This window comes from Eubalaena glacialis, chromosome 9, assembly GCF_028564815.1.
Source record: "Eubalaena glacialis isolate mEubGla1 chromosome 9, mEubGla1.1.hap2.+ XY, whole genome shotgun sequence".
Lineage (NCBI taxonomy): Eukaryota > Metazoa > Chordata > Mammalia > Artiodactyla > Balaenidae > Eubalaena > Eubalaena glacialis.
The window spans coordinates 58,315,215-58,336,202 of NC_083724.1; the positions used below are offsets into that span (position 1 = coordinate 58,315,215).

The following is a 20,988-nucleotide window of genomic DNA, read 5'->3' on the forward strand; positions in this document are numbered from 1 at the left end:
TTATGGATATTGTTCCATTGCCATTTTCCTCCAATGTTTCTGGTTGGATTTTAGGTGGAATTTATATGGTTGTTTACTAAATGTGTCTTTTTTGTCTGCTTTTAAGATATGTTCTTCATATTTGGTTTTCAGAGTTTTGATTGTTAAGTATTTAGATATGTTTCCTTTGTAGTCATCTGCTTGTGGTTTGCTGGGCATCTTGGATCTATGGGTTGATGTCTTTTATCAACTTTGGAAAGTTCTCTGCCTTTATCTGTTCAAATATTTCTTATCATCCATTCTTTCTTCCCTGTTCTTCTTGGACTCCAATTATACATAAATTGAATTGGTTGTTATTTCCCCTTAGATCTCTGTTAATTCTTATAACTGCTTTTTTCCTTATATTTCCTATTCATGTCTTTAAATTAATTGAGCTTTTACTCTGCCAATTCCAGACTGCTTTGAAATCTGTCTATTGAATTCAACATTTCTAATGTCATATTTTTTCATTTCTACCATTTTAATTTGTTTTTAAATTAATTTCTATGACTTTGCTAAAATTTTCCTATTTCTTCACATATGTTATCTGTTCTTTTCATTAGATCCTTTAGCAATTCAAACATACTAATTTTAAACTCTCCATCTGATAATTCCAATATCTTGTCTATCTTGTGTCTGATTTTATCGATTATTTCCTTTCTTGATCATAAGTCATATCTTCTTGCTTTTTAGTGTACCTTGTACTTTTTTTTTTGATTGTTTGGTGGACATTTTGTCTGTAGCAAATGAAGTTAATATTATTATTTCCAAAAAGAGTGTGCCCCTTTGTATGTCAGATTTCTAGAGTAGAAGCGAAGTGAACCTGATTGCACCTGAGTGGGGTCTGGGCTTTTTTGCAGCTTTTGTTTGATTCAGTCTACTCTGGTGTCAGGTGTTTTGAGGGTGGGATTAGGACTTCTGCCTTTAGCAGTGTCTGTTTCTGAGACTATGGAGACTCTAGCATTTGTCTGGTTTCCATAGCTGGATTGGCAGCTTTTAAAACTAGGAAAGATTTCTCTTTGCTTTAGAGCCCAGCTACCTGGATTTTGGATTCCTGGAGAGTTTTCTTTTCTCTCTACTTCTTTGTCTTGCTTTTCGTACCTCAAGAGAATTATAATGACAGATCCATATTTTATTCCCTGCTAAATTACTATACCCAGCTCATCCATTGACAATATTATAGTGGTCTGGAACCGCAATTAACCTTTCACATATTTAACTACTGTTCTTCTTGTATTGATTGTGTGTTTATGAATTGCTTTATATTTATAAACTCATTTAGGGAAGTAGTAGTTTTTTCCTCTTTTATAGGTGAGATATCTGAGGGGTAGGGGGTAGGTAAGTAACTGACCAAAGGTCATATCACTAGTAAATGGCAGAACTGTGATTTGAACCTTGGCCATCTGCACTTTGTTAAGCACCCGGATATGGCTGGCTCCCTAGTTTTACTGTTCTTCCTCTCATTTAAATTGGATTCATTTAGCCTGAGGTTTGATTGCACAGACCAACTAAAACATTGCTTTTGCCTGAAATGGTATCATTTTTGAAGGATGAAGTGGAGATAAATTTAATATCATACCAATGAGAAGTTTTATTATTAGCTAGGTTAATGAAACAAATGGGAACACAGATTGTTATGTAATATATGCTGCTTGGTAACAATTTTTTATGATATGAGTTCTTTTGAGGGAATTAGTTTAAAAAATGAATTCTTAGTTACTTATAGAAATGAGGAAATGGGGACTTGGTTATGCCCTTTTTCGTTATTTTCTTCATAGCATGGTTAAATACACACAGGTCTTCACCCCTTCTCAGTTGTGAGCGTCCCAGGGCAGGTACAGTTTCCTGTTTATTTTGTCTCTCTACCTTGTGCCTTGCCTTGTACATAGGGGCAGAAGATGCTGGAGAAAAAAGCGTGGACATGTGGTCAGGAAGGGCTGAGCTTGAACCCAGTTGCTCCTTTTGCTAGTTTGTTAGGGGTTGGAAAACTACAACCTGTGGGTCTAAGCCGGCTCACTGCCTATTTTTGTAAATAGCATTGTTATTGGGGTACAGCCACATCCATTTGTTTACATATTGTCCTACAATGGCAGAGTTGATTAGTTGCAGTAACTCTGTAGTTGTGCAAAGCCTAAGTTAGTGAATATTTGACCATTTACAGAAGAAGTTTGATTACCCCTGGATTGGATGATTTTAGTCAAGTAACTCAATCTCTTGCATCTTAGTTTCCTCATCTATGAAGTGTGATATTAGTTACCTAATAAGTTCATGTTAAGGAAGGGAGGTGAAGTACATGTTTCTGGCATGGTATCTGGAATGAATAAGACCTTTAATATAGTCTCTGTTCTTCTGATGGAAGAATTTTTATTACTGATAACCAATTCAATGATTTAATGTCCTGAAGGACACTATCACTTCCTACTTTCTCATTCAATTCTTTCACTGAATTTGAAGATGATCAATACTTAGTACAATTAGTATATTTGGTAGGTGCCAGCCTTTCTGTATATCACATTGTATACAACCTTTCTGTATATCAGTCTGTGTATCTGTACAGATTCTTAAGAAAACTTGGGCTACTTTTCAGGTAAGGGTTAATCTATTAAATTTTTTTGTTTTCTGACAATAAAGTACTACTTAGACAAAGGAAAGAAAGGTTAAAAATTGTCCTATCTGATATTGTCTTCTATTGAGCTATGAACATAGGCATTTAGTTCAAATTAATTTACAAATGAATGACTTGACAGGTTGACATCTTTGTGTTTCTATCAGACCAGCTAGTTTCACCCATATGAGTGATGGTGAGTCAAAAAAACTGATGTAACTGGACATGACTTTTTTCTTTCCTAGTTATTTTTTCCAAATTAAGGGAATCAAATAGAAACTATGATATCATATAATATCATGTAAATCAAAATTACTTGGCCATGAATATTTTTGTACTTTACTAAGAAATATGATTTCTCACTCAAGTAAATCATGGCAAAAATAACTATGTCAAATCACTGTTTCTTTTTTTCTATTTTTTTTGCAGAATTTTAAAGTTTTATTTCTTTGTAAAATACTTATCAAGAGTTTAAACAGTGCTTGCATTCTTCTCATTGTATAACTTATTATTATTTTTTAAATAGATCTTTATTGGAGTATAACTGCTTCACAATACTGTGTTAGTTTCTGTTGCACAGCAGAGCGAATCAGCCATATGCATACACATGTCCCCATATCCCCTCCCTGTTGAGCCTCCCTCCCATCCTCCCTACCCCACCCCTCTAGGTCATCACAAAGCACCGAGCCGAGCCGATCTCCCTGTGCTATGCTGCTGCTTCCCACCAGCCAACTGTTTTACATTTGGTAGTGTATATATGTCCATGCCACTCTCACTTAGCACGTTTCTTAACTCCCTGTTAAGTCACTGGAGCCTGAAGCTTTCTTTCCTTAGTACACCACCAATATGTGAAAATGGTCTTGGCAATTTTGTGATGCTTTGGTGGTTTACAAGATTTTCGCTCTGCCCTGTTTTGCCATATTTTCTCATTTATTTAACAAATTCATATGGAGGGTGCACTCTATATTGGCTGTCGTGATAGAGAAAGAGTCACCTAACATATTCTCCCAGCACTCATTGAGCTAACAGTTTAGTGAAGACAGCAGAAGGGATTCAACAAATAGTTAACAAGAGTAACGAGAGGGAAGTAACTGAGCAGGGGATAAGGAGAGCCCTCTTTGAGAAATCAACATTTAGGTTGAAATGTCATGGATGTGTTCAGTTTAATGAAGAACGGAGCAGCGTGTGTCTGGTGTGTTTGGGGTCAGAGGGAAACTCATGGAAGGTGGGACTGACAGAATTCAATTGATTGGACCTAGGTTGAGAGGAAAATTATGTCTTAAAGCCTGAGCTAGACTGGATGGTTGATGCCACTGCTGGGAAACTGGCTTGGGAAGAAGACATGAGCTCAGTGCTGCACGTGTATTTGAGATGCCAGTGGAGCTATCAGTGAGACATCTCAGGAGACATGTTTGAGTCAGCGGCCTTTTGGGAATCAGGGGAGTAGATCAAATGCCTAGCAAACAAGTGTGGAGAGAAGAGTGAATAGGCCCTGCTGCAGAAATGACAGTGTTTAAGGAGCATGAAAGTGATGCCTGTAAAGGAAGCTGAGTATCAACTAGAGATGGAGAAGGACAATGAGGAGAGTGTCGGGTCATAGAAACCACAGGGAGAAACTGTTTCAGGCACAGTTGCCAATGTTGAATGCTGCTAAGAGGTCAGGCGAACCAAGGACTTGAAATATCCATTAGATTTGGTGACATGGAGGTCGCTTGTGACCCTAGAAAGAAGAAGTTTCATGTTGTGGCAGGCGGGAGTCTTCTCAACTCCACTTAACATCTTGAGTCTACAGATTCCACTTTAGAGGCTGTTTCCTTCTGTTCTATTTGGCTCTGCAGCACGTGTACCTGTTCATGATCCTAATCAGGTGCATGGAAGCAGCTTCCATGCTGCTTTGCTATGTTTAATTCTGCTCACTCGTCCCTTTAGGTGTCTTCTCACCACTAGTTTCATTAATCAGACATCTAATTCTCTCAGTGTCTGCGCTCCTCACCGTCCACAGCTCTCCTTTCCTGCATTCCCACTTCCGTATTAACATCTCTTTATGCTAGTTTCAGTGAAAACATTTGACCTCCTGTTTTGTTTTCATTTTCATCCTCTCTCTGTAGAAAGTGTGTTAAATTACTGAAAAAAATAAAATCAGTAACATTTTATGAAATTGTTATTGAATAATTTGGATATTATTGAATAATGTGAATGATTGGATTTCTCATTTTCAGTATTTGGATTGTGAAATTTTCCTTTCATTGTGTGTTTCATCAAAACCAGTCCTTTCAAAGGCCGCTGGACTATGGCTTTGCAATAGAGAATGTTCTCCATCAAATCATCTTCTTGAGCTGGGTTTATAATGGATTCAAATGGATATACACAGGGCAGCTTTTGCTACTCTGAACCTTTAATAATCACCAGGGAAATTTCAAATAGATGTGCAGAGACTTTCCAGACAAGTAAAACCATTGAACATTTCTAGTCTTTTTGCCTTTTTTGCTGCCTATCAAGAGTTCTACAGATATGTTGATCCTCCTCAGTGGTTTTGGTGGTGTTCTCAGAAAAAGAAAAGCTGTGGAGTATGACACCCCATTATTAATAGTAGATAAGTTAGAGGGATTCCCTGTAAAGCTGAGCAAAGCTGTCAAAATCAGTTAAGGGAGATCACCTTAAAGAACAGATAAAGAAATTTTATATAGACAGCTTGGAGGAAAAAAAAAAAACACAAAATAACCTGTAACTATTGAAAAAAAAAACCCAGACTATTAGTGCAGTAAATTGGGAGGACAAGCTTGAGGTTGAAAATAAAAAATTTACTTAGGTATTTAATTAAAAATTCTAGGTCAACAAAAGGCATTGCATTACTTTCTGGCCCTGTTTTCTCGTGGACTTTTTCATAAAATTGTAATGAGAAATGATAAAGTCTATGTTTGTAGTAAAGGGAGTCATCTTGGAATGAAAAGTCTGTGCCAATCTAAGACACATAGAAGTGCCAAAAATATAAACTTATGTGGGGAAGATAAAGGAAAACATTTTATGGCACTGTTTTCTGGGACTGGAAAGCCTGGGTTTATCAGAGCAATTTTTCCAACACTGTTTGCCCATAGAAAGACCCAAGAGATAGATTTGTGAAGCGTGTCTTTTAAAAAGAGCTTCCTTCTTATCCACATATCAGAATGAAGCCTGCCAATACCGTTTTTTAGCCATCCTGTATACAGGAGTGGATTCCCAGAACTCAAGGGAACCGAGTTGTATGTATATTTCTCTGTTCTAGAATTTTGGTACCTATCTCCCCACCTACCAGTTTCTCTGTGTCACAGCTTTCCCCCAGCGATGGCAATTGAACATGATACTAGGATAATGATGGTTTCCCCTAGGAGATACATACACTGAGAACACTTTTGGGTGTCCCCTCACTTTCCTACCTCTCTTCTCCTCTCTCTTCTTGAACTGTTTAGAGAGAGTCCTTCATGAAGTTCCTGATAATTTTAATTTTAAAATAAAAAATTAGCATTTATGGGGATATTTAGATAAACAGTACTGACTTTTATTACATGGCTCTAATAATTGTGTGGTGTTTTTTCTGCCCTAGGAGTGCTGTCTCTGCAATTTGAGAGGGGGTGCTCTTAAGGAAACTAAGAACAATAAGTAAGTAGTACATTAATTGTGTTGAATTTCATCGTTTCCTTCTCTCTCTTGAGTGTTGAACCTCTGGGTGACAGTGTGCTCTGCCTCTCATTGTTGTACACGTTCCACAGCTTTTGCTGTTTAGGTCTGAGGTGGGGATTCTGTGCATGTCTCCAGAAACCATTACTGACAGCACGTTCACCTCTGCTGGGCAAAGGTGTTCTAAGTCAGCTTCTGTTCTGTGTCTTTGGCATCATGAGGAATAACCCCTCTTTCACTAACAGAGTTTGAAGAGAGCCCATATCCTCTAGGTGCCTTTGGAATCCTTGTGTTTAATATGATGAATGCTTTCATTGTAATAAAAACAGAATATGCCTGAAAACAGTGAAATCTGTTATCTTCAGGTAAATAAAATCAATTATAATCATACTATTAGAATGAAACCATTTACTTTTAACACCAGCAAATTAACAAGAAAGTGTGTATTCTAAAATAGAAACACAGGGAGAAAAGATTGATTTTGCAATTTAAAGGGGACAGTTGGAGGATATGAAGAGAGTCATAAGTGAACATAAAAGAAAGTCTTGTTTCTATGGCAGTTGTTGAAATATATTTTTGTGTGAATTTTATTTTTATGACCCGATTTAAATATTTTAAATGGGGCCAAAGCAAATTATAGGTTCCTATGGAAATAGAAACATGTAGAAATGGTTTAGGTATAGGTTGTATTATGGTACTTGAGAGCCAGATCCAGCCCCAAGATATGTTTTATTTGACTGACACACCATTTTATGAATTTAATTCAAAATTTAAAAGTTGAGAGATTTTATATAAAAATCCAGATGTTCATCTTTACTTAATAAATGATTGTGTATCTCTATATGACAATAACAAGCTAGGATGAGAACCTGGCCTAAATGGGGCAGGCGCTCCTCGGGTTACCATGATTTACCAGTATGTGTGTATTTGGTTACATCTTGCCTGGCCCCATGGGCACTGGAGTTGGTACCCTTGGAATAATGTCATGTCCTGTCATGTAATGATGGAGTTGGCATAATTATGTGCATGTGCATGTTTCTGATTGTTTATAAGGAAGAGTGAAGGCACTTATTCCTACATTGATAAAGTTTAGTCTAAGAAGCTGTATATTTGCTTAATTTTGGATGTTCATCTCTCACAGTCTTAGTTAATGTCATTGGCACTATGCTAAAAACCATTGACTAGTTCTAGGATGTTACACGGGTTATGCAGACTGCGAGATGACTTAGGCAGTTCCTGTAAAGACAGAGGTGACAAGAACTTCTCTTCCTTCCTTTGGGCAGGACACAAAGAAGTAGTGTTTGCTATAGAAGTATAGTATTTATTTAGATACAAAAGAATGCCCTGATGGGGTTGACACTCACCCTCTGTCCCTGTGGTCTTTAAAGGCAGGATGGAGTCTTATATTTAGAGTGAAATAATATGCTTTGACTTAAAAATAGGTTGACAAATTCGATAATTCTTTCAAAATCTCTTTAAACCTCAAGAGTCTCTATATTTATTTGAGGCATAAGATTTATGAGAGACTTAATAGTGTTAATGAGGACGTTGTCATTTTTCTGGAGTAATTCAGAATTTGAAAGGAGATGTTCTAGGTTTTTAGTAGGAAACAAGGGAACAAGCTAAATTTCATTTCTCCTTATCTCTTGGTTCCTTTGATTATAGTAGGATTGCAATAAGAAACAATTAAAAACTTAATCGGTATTAATTCTGTTAGAAAACTTTTGCTATTGTTCTAGTTTGCTTCATGATATTCGTATTATGTAAAAAAGATTATGTGGTATACCCGGTTTATACCTTTTATTAATTGAACTAATCTTTTGCCACATACTAATTATAATTAGCTTAAGTACATTAAACACCTCTATATTTCAGTATCAAATGAAATAGCGGACCTACATTTCAGTATTTTGCAGGTCACGTGTAGAAAAATATAATGATAGTGTTCTTTGGTTTTCACCTAGTTCTTCATGCCACAGTTGTGGGCAGGTGTGGTACTGAATCTATCCAGGTATCATCCGGTAGGTTTAAAATTCAAAGAGTCTGTGATGGATATAGGCTTTGGGCTTTCTTTCTCATCTGTGTGTTTCCCATCCGAGAGAATTGCCATCCTCTGGTTGAAGTATGGGATACATAAGTTTAGGGAACGGTTGTTTACATTTATGTCTCCTTTCCTGTAGGTGGGCCCATGTCATGTGCGCCGTTGCAGTCCCAGAAGTCCGATTCACTAACGTTCCAGAAAGGACACAGATAGATGTAGGCAGAATACCTTTACAGAGGTTAAAGTTGGTGAGTACCAAAGCTTCTTTTTTTTTCCCCTCATAAATTAGTGTTAATTTCAAGTTCTGAATATTTCTATTTATGCACGCACTCCAAGGTAATTTTTTTCTTAGCTTCATTGTTTCATTCTACCTTTTTTTTTCCTTTAGCCTAAATTTACTTATCTGTACGCATTCTTTTCCTGTTATATTTTAAGTATGCCTATAACTTTCTTCAGCTTCTGTTTTCAGTGAGGCAAAGGAATACTGCATTTCCTGGATTAATGTGAATTTTCAAACTATAGGCTATCCGGTGAAGTTTGTTAGAACTGACCCGAGCTATCCAACTATGTCTATTTGAATTGCTTAGTTTTTCTCTCTCTTGCCTCTTTTTGGTTGGCCTTGACTTGGCAAAACGCATCTAACCTATTACGTCATCTCTTCACCAAGAAGAGACTTGCACAGAAATGCAAAAACTTTAATTATTCCCAAGGGATTTTCCCACGAATAGAGACAAGTCATTTAATTTGCCAAACTCTCTGGCTGGTTATTTTCCATTGTTTCTCTTTGTTAAGAGTATTTTTTTCATTGAAAAGTTAGGCCTTTAACATCCTCAAGATTGAGGTAACCTTGGAGTTCTGTTAAATTGTGAGCCAACAGATCATTAGCTTAGGCCCTTATATTTCATAGTTAATGAGAATTTTCCCTAAAGTTAAATTGCCTGACCATAAAATACTGAAGCCTGTCTTACAAGTGGACTTAATACCCTACAGTTTCTTCAGTCCTTATTACGTCTAACTTGGGGTCTTTCCACTATTTCAGAGGCTGAGCTGTAACTCTCTACCCGAGTGTTACTTGCTTTGTTATTAGTCATCTTTCCCCCACTGGGGAGCTGGGTGCTTTGTCTCTGGACTTCTGTCTCAGGAACTTAGAATCTATTCTGCTGTCTTTCAGTGAACACTGTTATTTTCCACTATAGCTCCATCAGGAATTTCACATAGCTAGAAAATATGTGGCCCTTTATGGGCCTGATGATTGCTGTTGGCAGATATGAGTGGTGGGATCAAGGATGCTCAGGGTGTGGTAATGGAAGTTTTGTGAATGAGATGGAAATGATTGGGCCATTTAAATGGCCCTTTAAAGCTCATAGTGACTATCAGAAGAGAGTAAGGTTGTTCAGCTCATGGACTTCCGTAGGAAAAAGTTTGAAATCTTATATCTTGTTCACCAGTTTAAAAAAGAAAAACACTGACACGAGAGAGAGGCAGAAGTCATCTTCCGTGACTCTTCAGACTGCTGTTTCTACTTGCTTTCAAGAAATCTCATGTTTCTTTATTTTGCCCTTTCTTTCATTTTACTGGGCTGTTACTTTGTTTATAAGTGCATTCTGAGTGCAAAAACTGTGACACCCAAAAGGGTGAAAAGTTGTGTAAAAATTGGTGCAGAAAGAAGAAAAAAGAATGAATACAATAAACCTTATATCACATTACATTTTATGCGCAAACTGCTTTTCAACTATTGCTGTTTACTTATATAAACTTGTTTTCATTATTCAATTGATACATATTCTATCTGTGAATATTGTTTGGGCCTTTATGATTGGCACAAAATGCATTAGTTTTTTCCATTAAAACTAATAAAAATATTTTTCATTGGGGAAAAAAAACCACCAAAAAGAAACAAAAACATTTGCCAGAATTAGGACTGTAGGGCAGGTTATAAAGAAAAATGTTGAGTTCATGACATGCTACAACATTTAATGCTTAGTGTGACAAATACTAACAAATGTCTTACATTTTAATATTTTTCTGATTTACAAGTAATATATATTTGCAAAAATTCAAACACTACATTTAACAACCACCTTTGGTTCTCTCTTCTGAAAGATGATTTCTGTTATCAGTTTAATGCTCCTTGGAATAGTGGTCATTGCTCTTGATGCTTCCCTTTAAGGACCTATGTTCTGGCTACTCTTGTCCACAAATGCTTCCTTAGTGATCTGCCGTCACTCACACCAGTCTCAAAGGGGTTTTAAGGGAACAGCAGGGAGGGGCAGCATGGATCATTTCCGTGCCAGTCAGCAAATAGTATTTGCTGTATTTCAGAAATCTGAAATCTGATGGTTGCATCCGAAAGTGGTAAAAGGTTGCCACCTTGATTGTGCATGTTACATATTCTTTATAGAAGGATTTCTGTCCTTAAACAATTGGCACCTTTAAAAGAATATGTCTTGACTGAATTTCAGATCACCTAAACTCTATTTCAAATGACAATGGAGAGCTCTTTATTGACATACAGATATTCATGACACATACTTGAGTGAAAACAGCAGGCTGTAGATCAGATTTTTTTTCTGTTTTTAATATAATTTTATATGCATGGCGAGGTTTTTGGAATGATGTTTATCAGAATGCTCAAAGTGGTTATCTTAAGTGGGAAAATACAAGGGGAACCTTCATTTTGGGAGGGAAAAATAAATCACTCAAAAATACTGTGATAGTTTGAAAGGGGACAATGGCCAGAAAGAAGCGTGGGTGACTTTTTCACCAGAAATCCTCAAGAAAGCACCATGACTCTGTTACATCTCCTGTAGTATGGCGTCTGTGCCCCAGCCTTGCCCACTGTCTCTTGGTGATTGAACTCAGGCTGGCTTTGAATAACAGAATTTATAAATGATCACTTGTGTGTGGGGTGGGTGGAATGCACCTTTCCAGGAAATAGGATGCTCTGCCCTGAACATATAATCAAGTGTTCCTAACATCAGCATTCTTTTGAAGTTTAATTAAGCTAATAAGTGCACATCGAGCTAGAAGTCAGAGCAGTAGTTTTGTGGTATTTCATCCAAGCCAACCTAAGTGTAGATGGATTATTTTACTATGTCTATTTAGTGGATGTATGTCTGTCTCCTAGTGTCAGTTTCAGTCTTTTTTCTGGAGCTGTAGCCAACTCTTTTTTGGATGCTAGATTGTTCACCCACCTTCTTATTTACACAGATATGGGGGGGGGGGAGTATAAGAATTAGATGTCAGTGTCAATGTATTTCACCAAACAGTTATTACCTTACCTCGCCAAGTACTTAGTGTACATTTTTGAGTAAGACATTGTTTCTGTCTTCTAGCATCTTATAGTCTAGACTGGGCTTTCTCAACTTTGGCCCTCTTGACCTTTTAGACAAGTTAATTGTTTGTTGTGGGTGACTGTCATGTGTATCATAGATTCCAGCATCCCTGACCAAACAGATGATACTAAAGGTATAAATTTCTAGTTATAAGATAAGCACTAGGGCTGTAATGACAACGTCATGACTATAGCTGAGACTGCTGTGGGATATGTAGGAAAGTTCCCAAGAGAGTAAATCCTCTGAGTTCTCATCAGAAGGGTAACTTTTTTTCCTTTTTTCTTTTTTTATTTCTTTTTGTTGTATCTATATGAGAAGATGCATGTTAGCTGGACATACAGTGGTAATCATTTCACAGTATGTGTAAATCAAACCATCATGCTCTATGCCTTAAACTTATACAGTGATGCATGTCAATTATTTCTCAATAAAACTGGAAAAAAGTAGCCAATGCCAGATATCCCTTGGGGGGTAAAATCACCCCCATTTGAGAACCCACTGGTCTACAGGGAAGACATAAACATAAGGAGAAAATTTTCATTTTTGTCATTTTCAGAAAGAGAATATCTTGGTTGAAAGAAGTAAGTTGGAGACTGAGAGAATGGAAGTTCTTAATTGCTTTTAAAAACATTCCTAGGGATTTTTTTGGGCAAATTGTTTGAATTTCTTATTTGTGAATAAAGCAATAAAATTTGGCAACCTATGTGTATATTTGCTACTGTACAATTATTAATTTTATAATCTGATTTAGTATTTTAACATTACCTGTTTTTATAGAAATTGAACAACCTTGATTACTAATCAAGTATCATAAAGATTTACAGTTCTGTAATGTGTGTGTATGTGTACACATGTGGTAGTTACTGAGTAAGTATTCATGAAATGAATAAAAGGCAGCAAATTGTTACTTATTATTTGTGCTTCTGGCTTAAAATTATTGTGGCTGGAGGGTTTGATCAGACAATACCAAATGACTTGTTTTTTTAAGGCAAAACCCTTTAAAGGTCACAGTGGTAAATTCATGCACATCTCTGTGCGTGCTGCTTTAAAGCAAGGCATTGGTTACCTTATCTGCATCACGGGGGACATGTGATTAGGCCATAGCGCCGAGCAGTAATTTGGAGAGCCTCTGAACACCCCTGCAGCCCTTGCCCTGTTGTCTGAGAGTTCTGGTCTTGGAACCTCTGGTCAGTTGGGGATTGAAAACTGGAGTGACCTGACTGAAGCAGTAGCAAGGGAAATCTGAGCCTCTCTCCAGTGCCCACCAGGTGGTGCTGCTGTACCAGTTTCTCATCCAGTTGCCCTTAAATCACCTCCTTTAGCAAGTGCCTAATCGGAGCCTGGCCCCAATGGTAGAGGGTGTATGTGTGTGAGATGTGATGCATACTGGGTTGCTCTAGCCCAAGGGATGACGGCAGAGCAGAAAGTGCTGCTTGCTGCTGTGCATTCAAAGTGCTGAATTCCAGAGGGCAGTTTTTTTTAGTTCAGGTTTTGATTTAGCCATATAAAAAAGAGCTGCTTTCCCTTGGGGCAAGTTAGTGTTTTTCTGTGTAAGTAATAAGCAACACTAGTAAAAGCTAGTAACTGCAAGAGTCTTAAAGAACAGCTTATGGCAAACATGAGTTGAAAATGTCTTCTGAAGTATGAAAGCTGTATATAAAAAATGCTTAGTATTATTAGCGGTCTTTCTAGAATATGGAATACTGGAGTTTATGCAGACGTATTTGAATATTTTGGTAATATTGTTGTTAGCCTTTTATTTATTCATAGGTTCAACTTGCAGCTTTTGAAATACTCCTCTGTGCAATTATTTGTGTAGGAAGATTTTTGTAGAGGATGTAAGAAAGGATTTGTTTGCTTTAGCAGATTTGTCCTCTTATAATGACCATTGAAAAAAAGAGACAGCAAATGGAAAACAACTCTTTCAGTGCTCTTCAGTGTTGATCCTAAAATAGTGTGTGCTTTGTGAAGAACCTTAATCTCATCCAGCCACCTTGTTTGCTATTATCATAGGTGTGGCCTCTACTCATCAGATAATTAAATGGACATCAATGATGGCACTGGAGTTATTTTTAAGACATTGTATTTTATTTTATTTATGTGGCTGTTAATTTAAAATACTTTAATAAAATTCATTATTTTTAAACTAAACAAAATACTGCAAAAATATATTTGGCTATAGTGGTAGTTATCCAATTAGTTTGTTCTCTTCTTTCTTTACCAATATTTTGCTTTTGTGTAGAATAATTATCTCAGGGGTTAATAAAGTAATTTCTGCTCCATCTTAAAAATGCTAGAGGTTGCTATCTAAAAGCACCAGGTAGACTTCCCTGGTGGCGCAGTGGTTAAGAATCCGCCTGCCAATGCAGGGGACATGGGTTCGAGCCCTGGTCCGGGAAGATCCCACATGCCGCAGAGCAGCTAAGCCTGCGAGCCACAACAACTGAGCCCACGTGCCACAACTACTGAATCCTGCACGCCTAGAGCCCCTGCTGGGCAACAAGAGAAGCCACCACAATGAGAAGCCCGCGCACCGCAATGAAGAGTAGCCCCCGCTCGCCGCAACTAGAGAAAGCCCGCGCACAGCAGTGAAGACCCAACACAGCCAAAAAATAAATTAATTAATTAAAAAAAAATAAAAGTACCAAGTTATTAAGTAGAACCATCCTTTAACAGGAAGGAAATGGCTGTAAGTTACCTGAATAGGCTTTGTATCCAAAGCCATGTTCAAAAGGGAGAACCATTTTCTCTGTCAGTTTAAGCATTCTTCTGATTATTAATGCAGGTTCTAGATTACCTAGTATTTTTCTTATCTACTCATTTAGAATGAATTTCTTTGCTTCTGAGTAACTTTTCAGTTTGGGAAAAATTATACTTGTGGCGAGTCCTGTCATCCCCAACCCCTTCCCCATGTCCTCTGGTACCTTCTCCACTCATCCAGAGAACATCAGAGCTTTGGCACCTGGTAAGAAAAAGAATGAGGAGGATGCTGGGGACATCTCCTACTCCCCACTTGAGTGGTGTGCTCAGGGATAGCCAGTCTTGGGGCTTGCTTGAAATCACAGATGATTGGTATGCCTGAGGACACAAAGAAAAAATTGCCCCCATGTGGTATAGATTTTAAAATGTACTCAGTCATTTCCTTTTCTTATTTCTTTCTGTCTTATTTTCTCTACTAATATGATTGGTTGGTCATGGTCATAATTGAATCTCTGGAAGAGAAACAAAATTGTGCAAAAATGATAACAGCAAAAAAGGAAGTAGAGAGATATAAAACACACATGAAATTAGAATGTCTTTTAAAAAAAATTTTTGTAATAGAAAAAAAGACGGCAAAAACTTTCAGGAAGAATTAAAACAGGAATTTTGAGAGGACAGTGCTTTTATAATATGATCACACAGAAGACAGCAGTATCGTCAGGAAACAGATCACCAGTCTTTAGATCTGATTATAAAATTTAAGAGAAGAACATTTAAAAAAAAAAAGAACACCCCAGAAAAAGGAGTAAATCAGCATGAAATTCTGGTATTTGTTAGATATTTAGCCGTGAATGTCTATTACATACATTCATCACTTCTTGACGATTAAATTAATTAAATATCTATGGAATTTATAGAAATGAAACAACAAGGCAAGTTTGTGGATTATAAGAAATCTTGGAAAATTGCAGCAGACTCAAAATGCAACCATTAGTTTAAACAGTCTTCCCTTTTGGAGAGAAAGTTCTCAAATAGAAGTGTTGTGAGAATATTTACATATTAAACTGCACATATCAAAGCAAATGACGTCTATCTTGCTTGCTGTCAGTGCATAGAGAACTTGGTGGTGTTCGTTGACCACACACCTTCCTCACAGTGGCATGGAGGGTACCTCTGATTTCTATGTCTGCAGACATTCCTAGGATTTTACATTTGAAATCCTATTTCTGCAACAAAATAGAGGGAGAAATGATTTTTGGAATAGCCGAAGTTGCCCCCAGGCATTTGATGACCTCCGATTTGTATTTGACAAGTGAACCAAGCACAGGCACAAGTGTTCTCCGAGCGAAGAACATTATTTTGAAAAGGAATTTACACTGCAATGATGACTGAGCTACAAGCCTTTCAGTACCTGGCTGAGGCCAACTATTCTGCTTAGAAGCCTCTATACACTTTAAAATTTGTACCTGAAGGCAAATAATAGTGAACTTGAAAGCCGAAGATTATAGTTTTGAAAGGTACATCAATTCTGAGAATAGAGTGATTTCACTGTGGTATTCCATCTGAAGAGCTGAATCAAGGGGAAGAAAATACATTCAGCCTTCCTATTTCTTAAAGGAAGGCACTTGATCCCTTGCTAACTGGCTTATGTTATCAGATGCATTGGATACTAAAAATAGAATTACTGAGAGATAGAGATGGGGTCTGCCTCTCATGCTGTAAGATCACTCTGAGTCCTATTTAGTTGAAGTTACAGCAACCTTGGAGAGCAGCTTCGCTTTCTTTCTAGAGGAAATCATGGTCGTATTTGACAGAGCCTCTGTTACTGCAGTTTGGGAGATGCAAAGACATACTGATTATCCTTCATCACTTTAAAAGAAAAAAAAGTAGCGTTGTAAAGGCAATCGGAAGTCATTGTGTTCCACATTAGCTCATGTACTCATTTATTCACGTCTTCAGTTATTTTTAAAGACAAAGGGGAATTCTAAGAAAATAATAAACATTGACAATGATGAGCAAGTTTATTGGTTAAATGCAGTTGAGGGAAAATTTGCTTGTAATAGTGAACTACTGAAGGGAGAACAAGTGACACCACAAATGACAGAATCGTGGTGTGGTGTGTAGGGTCCTATTATTTCATATGCTCAGTATAAAATTTATTATATCATTAAGAACATTCTTCAGGATTTCAACATACACATGTCCCCAACTTTGTAAGATTTTTAAATGAGTGTGGTGTAAAAAAAAAAGTACATTAGTAGCTGTATAGTACTTTACTGTCAGAATGATTTGCTACAGGGACTAGATCCTATTGCAAGCTGTCAAATTTGTATATTGCTGTAATACCAAACCATAAAATCTTTTGAGTAAAATGGAAAATGTCAGATGGGCATGACTACAAATAATATACTTTCTGAAGGCTGTAGATGTCTATAGGAGAAAATGTGTAAATGCATGAAATATTATCTTGTTACTATGGATTTTTCTTTATCTGACGAAAGAAAACTGTGAGGCGAAAGGAAATTGATTGGAGCCTTTAAATTTTTTAGTTTTGAACTCATTTTTCCTGAGGACTAATTTTAAAAACATTATTAAATAGATAAGTAGAACTTCAGATAATTCATGATTAAAGAGTATAGTGCGAGAGTCATCTCGTTTTTTAGCTTACATTGCTGAATGGTCCATTTTTTTCTGATCTTGTCTGTGTGAGTGGTGATTACTGATGGATCTTTTAATTGAGTGAGTTGGGGTCAGGGTTCCAGAGATGGGGTCACCCGTTTCATTCCAACATCGACTGAGTCAATACCAACAAATGCTTGCCAAACCGAGACAGCTGCTAGATGGCTCTAAACAATCCATAGGGTTTTGCTTGGTCAACAGTGATTGACAGCAGAGAGGTTATAGTTTTTGAAAGGTACAGTCATTATTGTAAAACAGTGGGTCCATAATTATTTATTTTTCTAATATTTTAGTATAAATTATTTATTCCCTTGAAAGCGGCTTTTAAAAATCAACAAAAAGGTTATATATAAAGTGACAATCTTTTCATACTTGTAATTAATTTAATGTAAGTCAGTGTGGTATATTTTAGGCATGTTCCCACAATTTAGTGATGTCATTTTCTAAGATGAGCTCATAGATACAGGTACCAGCCCAGTTTGCATTTATTGATTTAAATATCAAGGGTTCTGTGCATTCATCTGTATTGCCCTTTGGGTCATGAATTCTAAACCTCTGCTACATTGAGATCGAGCGTGCAGGCTCTGGACTAAGACTGTTGGAGTCCTGCGTCCACCACTTAAGCAACCTTGGCCATGCAGCTTAACCTTTCAGAACCTCATCTGCAAACCGGGGTGGTTGTGAGGATGACATGATGCAATGATGCAATGCATCATCGGCGAATGACGCAACCCCTTGCTGCCTAAATCTCTGTAAACTGCCTTTTGGCCAATTAGGATTGGAGTGGATAAATATTTATAAGGAGGGAGTAGGTTCTTTGTGCTATCTCATTTGTTCATCCATTTGCTCAATAAATATTTCCTCAGGACTTGTTGTGTGGTTAGGTGTTAGATGTATGTCATTTCTGTTTTTATAGATATTACAGAATAATGGAAGTTATTGAAAATTAGAAAAGCAGCTACAAAGCAGCATGAAAAGTTCTACTGTAGTAAAAATCCAGAATGCAGTGAAGGATCTTACTCAGTTTGGGGTTTGAGGGCAGTAAAGGGGTGTAGAAAAGCTTCCTGGAAGAAGCAGTGCCTAATAATGCCTCATCTGAGACCTGAAGGATGAGAAGAGGGCGCTGGAGGAGCGGTCAGGACCAGGAACAGGATGCTCGGCATCCTGGAAGTGGGAGGGAACCGTAAGGTCTAGGAAATGAAATTTCAGCAGAGCTGGAGCATGAGGTATGAGGAGGGAGAGATGAGTCTTGAGAAGGGGAAGCCTCAGATGATGTAGCACCGTGCTGTCCAGTACGGTAGCCTCTGGCCACTGACGGCTGCTGAGCACTTGGGATGTGGTTAGTGTTACTGAAGAGCTGAACTTCGGATTTTATTTAATTTCAGTAAGCTAAGTTAAAAAACAGAAGCAGCATAAACACATGAAGTACAACTGTAGTTTTGGTAGGTCCACATTTTACATTTCAAACACCCTTGAAAATTGAGCATCCAAATTGAGATACATTGTAAGTATAAAATTAATACACAGCAGATTTCAAAGACTTACTATGAAAAAAAAAGAATGTGAACTATCTCATTAATAATTTTTATATTGGTTACATGTCAAAATGATAATGTTTTGGATTTGTTAAGACGTATTGATGTATTATTAAAATCAATTTCACATGTCTTTTTTATTGCAATTATGTATACTGAACATAAAATGTATCATTTTAGTTATTTTTAGGTGTGCAATTCCATGGTGTATGGTGGCATTAAGTATATTCACATTGTTGTGCAACCATCATGCCCCTCTATCTCCAGAACTTTTTTATCTTTCCAAACAGAAGCTCTGTACTCATTGAACAGTAACTCCCTATTCTCCCCTTCCTCACCTGTGGCACAGGTGTCTCCTAAAAAATTAAAAATTGCACATGTGACTTGCATTTTATTTCTACTGGACAGTGCCATTCTAGAGGACTTTGTACTTTATCCCAAACAGGTGGAAGAACCTTTAGTGCTCATTAAGAAGTGGAATAATATGATCAGATTTGTGTTTCAGAAGGGTGTTGTGCTTCTGGTGGGGAGAATGTATTCAAGAGAGTAGGACTGGAGCCAGAGAGGCCAGTTTCAGTAATCACGTGAAAGATGATTTTGGCGTGAACCTGGGATGGAGATCAGTGAACTGATCATAGGAGGGATTGGCTTGGACTAGGTGTGGGGGGAGCTGGGGTTCTCGCATAAGCAGCTGGGGGACTGGTCATGCCATGCACAGGGCTCGTCATCACTGGAAGGGGACGGGGTTGAGGGGGAAGTACACCTGGACATCCTTAATTTGAGGTCCTTGTAGTCCAGCTGGGTGTAGCACAGGGTAAGCATGTGCCAGAATTCTACTTCTCATGGGTATGTAGCTATTTACCAGCTGCTCTTAGGTTGTTAGGACGAGAAGCAGATGAAGCTCAGTAACTATTACTGGTCAGAAATTCAGGAACAGTGAGCAACTGTGCTTTGTATGGATGTGAATTTGGTTTGTGATAATATTGTATCTGCCTCTCTGTACTCTTTCTGAAGTGTAATAATCAGGTAAAACAGCGTTAGCCTTGGGAGTTTCATTTCTGTCTTCTCTCAGAGCAAAAGAAATGAAGAACATTGAAAATGGAAACTAAACCTATAGAAATGGAATAGTTTGATTTGCAAAAAAATGAGCAAGAAGGAAAGTCCAAGGTTCTCATGAAAGATAAATGTGTCCTGCAACCAGTAAAAACACAGCCTACGTGGGGCTATCGTTGCCAGGATGAGTGGCCACAGGGGAAAGGAGATTTGCAGTAAGAATCACGAGGGTTTGCACAGACTCATGAGGAGGTGTTCACTTCAGAATGGCCTTTCCTTTTAATTTCAGTTGAATTTTAGTTTAAAAGCATCTTTTCACTAATAGTTTTTGAGATAAAACTGCCTTTAGGATCAAATTTTAAATCGTAGATTTTTTTTTTTTCTGTTCAGAATATAAAATGCATTCCACCTTTCTTTAGTAACAAAATATTTTACTTTAAATAAATGGAAAAAATAGTCAAATTGACCACTTCATTGTAGCAATAGTGCTTAAGGTTAATTAAAACTTTCAAGATTTTTTTCTTAGAGCCATCTGTTCATAATTGATTTTTAAAATTCATCAATTTTAAGCACTTATTTTCTTTGGACAAAGCAAAAAAATTGCAAAGTCTTTTCACTAAATGGCAGATATTTTTCAGTAAAAGAATCATGACATCCTGGCAAAGGTATAATTTTAATAGACTAATGAGCTTTCTGACCAGAGCCGACTGAGCCTCATCTGATTTTTACAATGATAAATTGGCTGTGTCAAAATTTGCAATCTAGTCTGGTGAAATATTTAACTATGAAAGTTTAATTCTCATTTTTTATTTATGAAAGCAGTGGTAGTGTCATAGCAACTTATAATATGCTGGCCATTTGGTATGATTTATTTCAATGAGTGTCACTTGTTGTGTTTAGTGGTTGTTGACCCATATTTAATTCTAAAGACTCTTAAGTGGTGTGAAATGTAATAAGTCAGCCACTGTACTTAAAAAAACCCCAAATCATGATCCACAGATCTATTCAGTTGTCTTTTCCCGGCTGTAATGATGTCACAGCTTTATATTTGACAGCTGTTGATGCAGGGGCACTGAATGAGTAACAGCTTTCTTTACAATTGTGGGGATCTACTTAGAGTAATTTGTACCACAAAACATATACTTGAAATGTCATAAAATCATCTTTCATTGGTTCATTTGGGGATTCCAGCTTGTCGTCATTTTAAAGGTTTTGAGGAAACTTGCGGAATAAAGAGCATTTCTTTCATTTATCAATCTTTTTATTCAGTAAAGACTTATGGAGGTGATCATAGTGTTTGGTGCCTGGTGACAAGTGGCATTAGGTGGACAGGGTCATCCCTCTTGTGAGGTTTATATTCTGGAAGAA

The 20,988-nt window shown here is 37.2% G+C and overlaps 1 protein-coding gene across 4 annotated transcripts in view; it reads left to right on the forward strand.

Moving 5' to 3' along the window:
- KDM4C (lysine demethylase 4C) overlaps positions 1–20,988 on the forward strand; it is a 396,061-nt gene that overhangs the window by 254,442 nt on the left and 120,631 nt on the right. For 3 of the 4 annotated variants that reach the window (XM_061200412.1, XM_061200413.1, XM_061200415.1), the window contains 2 exons: positions 6,204–6,259; positions 8,458–8,566. In XM_061200412.1, coding sequence (XP_061056395.1) covers positions 6,204–6,259; positions 8,458–8,566 — 165 coding nt within the window. Of the gene's footprint in view, positions 1–6,203; positions 6,260–8,457; positions 8,567–20,988 lie in introns of those variants that run through there. The other variant, XM_061200414.1, reaches the window with a different exon arrangement.